Here is a 9,384-nt window from a genome sequence, read left to right on the forward strand (position 1 = left end):
AATTAATAATTAATAATGTACGAATTATTATGCCCATTAAGTTTTTAATTATTTTGATTTATTTAACATGTCTGCAATATATATTCGATAAAGGATTATCACTAATTATTTATTTATTTTTTAACTGCAACCAAATTTTTATCTGATTAACTATGTTTCAAATTAATATTTACTTAGCTTACACATAATTATTTGAATAAATTACCATTAGTTAATGAACTGTTATAATATGAGCATATTAATACTTAGATAGCAAACAAAAGGTTAATTTGGTCTTTATACATAGTTTTATATCATAATAACATTCTTTTATCATATATTTTTAGCCAATACTAATTTCGAGTGTTTTAATCCACAGTGCCGTCCGGAACAATAGATATTGATAATTCTAAAAGGAAAAATATATCCATAGAAAATTGTTTGATCAGTTCTCCTCTCCTGCACATTGACCGCCTGATATTGATCGTAATCTAAAACTCACATCACAACAGATGAACAGAGCAATCACATAATTATCGAAAATTATCCCTCCCAAATTCCCAAATTAAAACAAGTCCTTTTCTACCTCTCTATTAAAGAACAAAATCCAAAATAAAAACAAATTCACCCCCGGTTGAATTGATTAATAATTTCCTCTCCACTTCACCTCGCCTGTCGACTACTCCCTCCCTCCAATTCCTGAATTCCCATTCCACCCCCAATTGATCTTAATTCTTAAATTACACCCCCATTCCCCCAATTTAACCTTTTTAGGGTTTCGATTACAGTCGCATGGACGCGGATTTGCAGTTCAGGCGGGGCCTGGAGGAGCTGGTGCGTGGCCACTTCGACGGGTGCGCCGCTTCCATCTCTTCCTCGTGCGCTGACAGCTCCGCAGCGTCGGAGGAAGATCTAGCGGAGTCGTCTCGCCGTCACGAGAGCCACATCCTTAGCCGCTTGGTCGCTCGTGAAGCCGATGAGATCTTCAACAATATCGAGCGCGAGTCTGAGATCCTCGCTTTGTCTGGTCTCCACTCCGTCTCCACCTTCGACTCTTCCTTACTGCGAGAGACTCGAAGGTCGAATTCTGGCTCCAATACTAATGCGAGTTCGACCCCAGTTGGGAGGGACGCGGGTTCCCCTGCTGTATCGTACAGGTCGCAGGCGTTTCAGATATGGCGGGAACTGGAGGACGTGTCAGTGGCAATGGAGCGGGAAAGGAGACTACAGGGGCGCCGTGAGAGAAGCCGAGGCGGCTCAGAGGTGCTGAGGTCCAGACCCAGTCTTGTCTCACCCGGCGGGTCAGAGGTGTCGAGGTCTAGACCCAGTCGTGAATTCAGTACAGAGATTAGACAGGAGGTATTGGAGAGGGAGAGAGAACGAGAGATGGAAAGAGAGAGAGAGAGGGAATGGGAAAGGGAGAGAGAATCTGAACGGGTTCGCCGTATTATCTCTCAGCTGTTCACAGAGACAGAACCCCGGACCCGGTCACGAGCTCCCCCTTCCAGAGAGGATAATTCACGTACAGAGCAGGTTCGGATGGTCAGGGAATGGATTCAAGAGAGGGATCCGGCCCGTGCGAGCAGGAGGGAGGAGAGGGAGTGGGAGAGAGAACGGGGGAGGGAAAGAAGCGCGGGAGCAGTGGTGGAGCAAGAAAACGGGCAGCGGAGACAGATGTTGCGGATTCGGGGACGTCAAGCCCGATCCGATTTGATAAGTCGCATGGCCAGAGAGAGGCAGAGGGAGCTCCACAGCCTATCGGAGCATCAGGCTGTAACCAGGTTCTCGCACCGGACCCGCATTCAGGTTAGTTTGACTTTTGAAGAACTTTTTTCAAACCTGGGAAATATGCCTGTTCAATAATTTACTTTGTAGCTATTTCCACATTGGTAAAAGATATATTGCTTCACTTTCAGGCATTGTTGAGAGGGAGGTTTCTGAGGAATATTCCAGCAGTTGAAGAGGAGAGGCCTGTTTCTGTGGCAGCTAGAGAAATAGGTCAGCTGAGGCAGAGACAGCGGGTGTCTGGTTTAAGGTGTGGTTACTCAAATATCTTCTTCTTGCTATGATATTGTATTTATACCTCTGTTTGAATTTTACATTAGATGTAAATATATGGTGATCATATACACATCACAACGAAGAGATTTATCGTACTCTAGAGTTGAAAGCACTGTTTAGATTCCGAGATTAGGGAGTTGCTTTTTAACTATTGGAGAGAAGTAGAGCTTTCCATGTGATCAATTCATTTAGTGTAAATTATGGTCTCTCTTTCTCTCTCTATCTACACATTCGGTTTTGTAGATCCAATTACTTTTAATCCCTTCAACTTAAAATTTTTTATGTTTGTCGATGTGCTCACAAGTTTGTCAACACATTACAGATTGGAGGATGCTGTCTCGTATGACCTGGAATCTTATATATCAGATACAACTTCCATTGGACATTCTGAACTCTCTAGTGACGTACAATCTCAGGCGACCATTGAAATGCTTGATAGCCAAGAGACAAACATTACCACCACCGCCGCCCCAGTCACCTCCACCACCACCACCACCACAGCGCAGCAAGCATCGACCCCAAACCAAGATACACTAGAGACCGCACCATCCAACATTGTTCAGATCTCACCACCACCAATCCCTGAAATTACAGCCTTAGAGAATGTCACGGCCACAGAAGATCCCTTGCAACCATCTCCTGAAAACGAGTTTAATCAACGGCACGAAGAAGGGGGAGAGGCAAATATAACAGAGTCAAGAAATGAAGGTGACCAGCTAAGGACCATGACGGACATGGAGTCACCGGAACAGGATTGGCAGGATGATGAGTCGCACACAAGCGATGACAACTGGCAGGATGAGTTTTCTCCTCCAATGATTGATATGCCGGAGTTTGCTCAGAGAACAAATGAATTTGTCCCATCAGATGATGACAATGTGTATAGCATGGAACTTAGAGAACTCCTTAGCCGGTATGTCTTCTGTTTGCGCTTTATGTTTTATTTTATTTTTGATTGAGTTGCATGGATTGTCCTTAAATTTCATAGAATTTTTTGTAATGTTGGCGCATGAACATGTGATTGTACCAGTGTTGTAAATAACGGTATGCCGTCGTCGGATGGACAGGGTACCGCCAAGCGATTAATCGGAAATAATCGGCCGATTAGTCGGGAAAATTCATGACGGTACAATATGGATGATTTATCATTTATGTGGCTTTAATTAAAAAAGTTACACATGCATCTCTTTCCGTCTGCCAAAAGATAGCAGGGTTCAAAATTGTACAAAGTTGAATGCTTAGAGACCAATTTCAACTCCAAAGCACTAAGTACAGTAACTGGATGAAGATTATACTCTAGGGACCATTTTTGTGATCCTTATTTTTTTCCTCTTCTTCCTGATAATGATTGCTGTATTGGCATGATGTTTGCTTAATTCTTTTATATTGTTTATGTATTTATCTTATTAGGAGGAGCGTGTCAAACTTGCTTCACAGCGGTTTCCGCGAAAACCTTGACCGGTTGATACGGTCTTACGTCCAGCGGCAAGGTCGCGGGCCCCTCGACTGGAACTTGGATGGGTCAGCCGGCAATCTGCCTGAAGGAACACAGAACCGGCAGAGAGATAATGGGAATCAAGAATTACGGGACAGGCCCACCCTTGGAATTCCGCCACCGCCTCTCCCGCCACGTCAGAGGCTCTTTCATTCTGCTTTGCGCCACAGCAATTTGACCCGCCATAATGTGCACCGTCATGAATTTGTGCGTTTCCCTCCCTTGTATCTTTCTTTATCGTAGTTTTTGCTGCTGGAATCTAATGTACAGTCCAGGGTAGTAATATATAGGTAATGAGAAGTGCTGGCCAATGGATAGCAATTAGGATTGACTGTAACTTCCTTTACAAAAGTGTAACCGATAGCAATTAGGATTGTGACACAGTGAGGCTTCAAATTTTGTAGGAATGGGAGGCAATAAATGATATACGGAATGACATGGGGCGGTTGCAGCAGTCGATGAACCAAATGCAAAGGATGCTGGAGTCATGCATGGATATGCAACTTGAGCTACAGCGCTCAGTCCGGCAGGAGGTCTCTGCTGCTCTCAATCGTTTTGAAGGTTCATCAGGTGCTCTTTCTTTCTCTCAGACACTAACACAAGCACACACAAGTTTTATGTTGAAAGATTGGGCGATAGCTTGTTCCATTTTTGTATGATTTCTATGTTTATATTTGATGCTAACATTGTGTACCAATTTTAGGGAAAAACATTGATTTAGCAGATGATGGTACAAAATGGAGCCAAGTTAAAAAGGGAACTTGCTGTGTATGCTGTGATACCCAAATTGATTCCCTTCTTTACAGGTTGGCATTCCCTCCCTCTGATGCAATCACCTTTATACCAGTTATTTGTTTATCACATGTGCAAACACCTTATTAAATATTAGAGTTTGATTATAGTGGAAATGACAGGGTACAAGGATAGGATTTGGCAGTGTAGTAAAATGCGGTTTATGCGGCCGCATATGCGTATGCAGTTGGATTCCGCATAGAAATCCTTATGCAGTTCTATATATGCAGATTTGAATATGCAGCCGCATATATAGCCGCATATAACTGCATATATGGCCGCATATGACTGCCATTTAAATTTTTATTTATTAACAAAAACAAATCCAAATTAATTCAGATCCGAATAAATATATATTATTTAAAATGTGAATCGGATTCTCAGTAATAACCGAAATCCAATCCCCAACACTCATCTGGACTAAGCCAGTTGAGTAGATTTCAAGGGTGTTTCCATCTTATATAAGCTCCAGACCGCTCTGTATTTTTTGTTTTAGAATGTTGGGACTAAAATTGTATACCGGACTCCCCTTTTCTTTCACCCGGTTTGAATTTTTTAATAGTTTTCCTTCACGCGAACCAAGCTCTTGACTTTTAGCTTCTATTTCACGCTGCCTGTATTTTGGGCCATTAAAAGAATCTTGGGCCCTTGAGATTTATCAACTTTCAAACACATATTTAAACATTTTCAGATTTTTTGTGGCATATCCAATGGAATGTTAGACCTGGATTTTGTGTGTCCATATTAAATAATTGATCAGATTAAAACACATTAAATATTTAATATTTAATTGAGGGTCTTATATTTAATATTTAATGAAAGAATCCGTATATACAAGTCTGCATAAAAATCCGCATATGCGGCCGCATACCGCATATGCACTATGCAGTGACCTTTTGCATACCGCATGAAAACCGCATTAGTAACATTGGGATATGGCAAGTACAGGACTAAGTAGTCTGTGACAGATAAATAAAAGTCCCAGCACAATGATGAACTTTGATTCAATAATGAGGGTTCAAATGCACCCAAATTTTTGTGCACCCAAATGCACCCTATCCTTTTTCTCTGTTTTCAAAGTCCGAATAGTCAATCCGAACCGTTAGATGCGATCTATATATTAAGATGTGCTTGGAGACCAAATTTTACATTTTTTGGAATTTTTTTTACTATTTATTAAGCCACTTTAAAAATCGCTGATTCAATGGTCCAGAAAATGCAAAATCAGCGATTTTCAAAGTGGTTTAATAAATAGTAAAAAAATTCCAAAAAATGTAAAATTTGGTCTCCAAGCACATCTTAATATATAGATCGTATCTAACGGTTCGGATTGACTATTCGGACTTTGAAAAAGAAGAAAAATGATTTGAAAGATAGGGTGTATTTGGGTGCACAAAAATTTGGGTGCATTTGAACCCTCCTCATAATAATATCTATACAAATTTTAATTTGATTTCTACCTGACACTGGTCATGTCAAGTAACTTACACTTTGTTAAAAAAAAAGGATATCTTTCTTAGTTCCCTTGAAACTTAAATATTACAATGAATTTCTAATCCACATATTTCAATTTTGATCATTGAGTAATATTATGAAAATGGACTTGGCTTAGTCTGTCAAATTGCATTCCAAGTCATTTTGCAACAATACTTCATCACTTGCTCCCAGCCAAAATTCAAAATTCTAGGATTCTACACAGGGGCTCCCCCCCCCTCCCGGCATTTTGAGTTTTAGGGTTTAGGGTTCTACTCGTAAGTCGTAACCCTCGCTCTCAGTTTTGTTCTAAAATCCTGGACGACTTTCACCTCTCGCTTTCGGCGACTACGATCGCTGTTCCTTGTCGTAAAAATGATCGTAAAAGATTTGAAATTGAGTTCGTAAAAAATTCGATTCGAAATTAATTCAAACCAAACTCAAACTGGGGTAAGTTCGGTTCGATTCGTTTGCAGCCCTACATCCACCCATATCAGCGTCTCTTGATTCCATGTTTCATGAATCTATCAAACTCTCAGCAGTATTATTGTTTCTCTCGAGTCTCCACCTCTCACAACCCCCCCACCCACACTCAAACAGTGAATGTGTATAATTATAGTTAGTAATTTCTTGCAACCCAAGTGATAGCGTGCATTCATGATATTGACCTAGCCTTCAACACAAAAGGTTGTGATAAGGGATTTTTCTTGTTTCCTCTCGAGGACACTGGTGTAAATAAGTGGTTGAGGGCTCTGTAAAAAGTTATGCTGACACAAAGGACAGTGCCGGAGGAAACTATTTGTGAATATGTTTTTACCCGGAATGTGTTGCTGTAGCAATATTTGATGCATTTCAAAACGTGTGATGTTTTACATTTTTTTTATTTGATTATATCACATAAATTTGACCAGTCGGCATGTGCATCCTGAGTGTATGCTCCATATAGAAAGTGCCACCAACCTTTTTACGGAATTTTGAAATGTCATTTCCGAAAGATTAAGGTCTCGTATTCTCTAAAAGGACTAGTGTCATATACAAAATGATCCTTCGTACACTCCTTGATTAATACTAACTATGACTAAGAATGGTTCTATTGTTATCTGAGCAGATGTGGCCATATGTGCACTTGTTCGAAATGTGCCAATGAGCTGGTAAGGAGCGGTGGGAAGTGCCCCCTCTGTCGTGCTCCTATTGTTGAGGTTGTCAGAGCATATTCCATACTCTAAGAGATTTCCAATAGAAAAAGAAGAAAAAGAAAAGCAACAGTAGACAGGTACAGAGTTGGATGTGCAAGTTTTTTGTTCGCCAGGAAGGATTTCGTAACTTCTCCTTTCTCCTATATTCTTTTCCTGTATGTAGATTTTTTTTCCTTTTTGTTCCTTTCGTCATTGACTGTGTTTTCTGTGGGATGGTCTTGGAACATAAAAAAAGTTTCGAGTGGAATGAGAACACGTGCCACGTAGTAGTGTGCAGGCCATGGGTGATGAGATGGTGTGCTATTAACTTATAAAGGAAAACAAAAAACAAAAAAAGAGAAAGAAATGCACACACATGTATGGCATTTCAGTTGTAATTATACTCACCAGTAATTTCTACTTGTAATTAATTATTTCATGTAAAGGAAAAGAGAAACAAATGCTTTGAGGTGCCTCAGCACCCATACTCTATTCCTGTTTTCTTAATTTGAATCCTCACTGTACAGAATCCGGCTGATATATTGTTTGAATTTTTAATGAAATATGCAACAAAAAAAGTGCCAGCAGATTTTCAGTCATCTAGATATGGCATGCTGGATTTTTATTAATTTATTGGTTTAACAAGAATCAAAGTGGTTACACAAAAATGATAAGAAGTACGATTTTGGCCTTCTGAATTATATAATGTATTTGGTTCAATAATTTTGTCTAAATTTATTTTGTTTCTTCAAGTCCGTATAATTTTACTTTGCTGCAATTATGTTTCTCAACTTTTGTACCGAGCTCAAGCAAACATCTAAATATTGTACTGATTCGATGCCTTTTTAATTGAATAAAAATATGTTTATAAGTTTAATTCAATCACATACAATAGTTCAATAGTTGGGGGACTTTTTTGAACAAAAAAATATTTTAAGAGCTCAATTGAATTGATTACAATAGTTGAAGGATGGAATCAGACTTCGATCATAAAAAAGATATGAAAAATACTAAGCCCAATTAGAGGTAAATTATGAAAAATGTTAACTATAGATGGAACAATAAATTTATGTTTTTATCTTTTCTTTCACATATTTAAAAATTTCTACTCATTGCAAGTTAACGAAGGCCCAAAAATCAAACAACATACAGATATGACTCGCATCAACCAAAAGGTGTACACAAAAGAATTAACAAAAATGTCAGCTTTGATATAAAAAGGAAATAAACTAATTCCTAAATCTAGCATTGCTATACACGTGTCCGACACGTGCAAATCCATCCAACTCTCTCAAAAACTACCCGTGCGCCGCAGGCGTGACACACTTCCATTCCTTCTCATCTCCCGTCCGAGTCCCCAGCTGTTACTCCTCCCCAGCCGCACCATCTCCTTTGCATCTCTTCCATCATCTTCAATCTCCTCCCTGTTGCTTTCACTCCTACACCCTCTACCGTCATTCACCAAAACAGAATCCAAACCCGAACAAGACCATGAACCTGTTACCATGTCCGAGCATCGGCAAACCGGGCACGACCCGTGCATCACTAACCAAACATCGATACAACCCTGGTGAAACCTGTGCCCGCATCTCGGTATCACTTTCACATGATCCTTCTCTTCAAAATCACTCAAACAAACAACACAACACCCAAATTCCTTCCTTCCCTTAACCACTGGTAGAGACTGTAAAGTTGCTGGATCAAGGCCGTAAGGAGGTGGGAACCGCATGAAGTGCCTTGGATGAGGCGCCATCATAGAAGGTGCATAGATACGCGTATCTTGGCGGTGCACCAGAGAGAAGAGGCGGCGCAAACATGCAGAGAAGAAGCAGATGAAGAATAAAGCTAATAGAAGGACGACAGCGCATAAGGACGCGGCGGTGGAGTCGAGTTGTATTGGGTATGCACGTGGGCCCGGACCCGGTGTGTTGCTTGGTTCCTGCAAAACGGGTCGGGGGATGATGGATAGGATCCGTCGGTTGATGGGTTTCATGGTTTTCGCCATTTGGGGTTAATACTTACAGAAAGGCGTAGTAGTTTTGTGGTGGAGAGAAGGGAGGCATTAGGATGTGATTGAGCAACTTATATAGTGCAGAAATGCGGTCGTTGTTTGATTTTGGTGTTGTAAAATATTATATTGCTTTTGTCGAACAGAGACAAGGAGAGTAATTAAATAGCTGACGAAGAAAAGACGGACTGATGAAGTTATCAGAAAATGGTTGGATATTGCCGTGACCTACTACTGCACCTGACACATAATTGATAAAAAAAAAAAAAAAATGTTTTTTTTTTGTTTTTTTTTTGTCGAAACAGCTAGAGACCTTACTTCAGAAGTGACTTCCCATTTCGCGATCGAGATAATCAAATAAACCGACAGCCGGGAAATGTTTCGGTGTATCGGCGGATAAG

The 9,384-nt window shown here is 40.3% G+C and overlaps 2 protein-coding genes across 4 annotated transcripts; one reads left to right on the top strand and one right to left on the bottom strand.

Annotated features, from left to right (window-relative positions):
- Positions 1-499: 499 nt before the first annotated feature.
- LOC144576203 (uncharacterized) lies at positions 500-7,465 on the top strand. 3 transcript variants are annotated; one of them, XM_078326506.1, is made up of 7 exons: positions 500-1,785; positions 1,896-2,014; positions 2,363-2,953; positions 3,451-3,742; positions 3,940-4,105; positions 4,239-4,341; positions 6,909-7,465. In XM_078326506.1, exons 1-7 carry the CDS (start codon positions 772-774, stop codon positions 7,024-7,026), a joined length of 2,403 nt encoding a protein of 800 aa, XP_078182632.1. In that variant the 5' UTR covers positions 500-771; the 3' UTR covers positions 7,027-7,465. The 3 variants fall into 3 exon arrangements, with proteins under 3 accessions (XP_078182632.1, XP_078182631.1, XP_078182633.1); XM_078326505.1 differs by having other exon boundaries at positions 634-1,785; positions 2,345-2,953; XM_078326507.1 differs by lacking the exon at positions 6,909-7,465 and adding an exon at positions 4,450-4,473 and having other exon boundaries at positions 634-1,785; positions 2,345-2,953.
- A 667-nt stretch (positions 7,466-8,132) lies between these two features.
- On the bottom strand, positions 8,133-9,089 carry LOC144543611 (RING-H2 finger protein ATL80-like). Its single transcript, XM_078291936.1, has one exon. The coding sequence runs from the start codon at positions 8,978-8,980 to the stop codon at positions 8,267-8,269; it is 714 nt and encodes a 237-aa protein (XP_078148062.1). The 5' UTR covers positions 8,981-9,089; the 3' UTR covers positions 8,133-8,266.
- Positions 9,090-9,384: the final 295 nt, after the last annotated feature.

The sequence above is a fragment of the Carex rostrata genome, chromosome 25 (assembly GCF_964058835.1).
Source record: "Carex rostrata chromosome 25, lpCarRost1.2, whole genome shotgun sequence".
Classification (NCBI taxonomy): Eukaryota; Viridiplantae; Streptophyta; class Magnoliopsida; order Poales; family Cyperaceae; genus Carex; species Carex rostrata.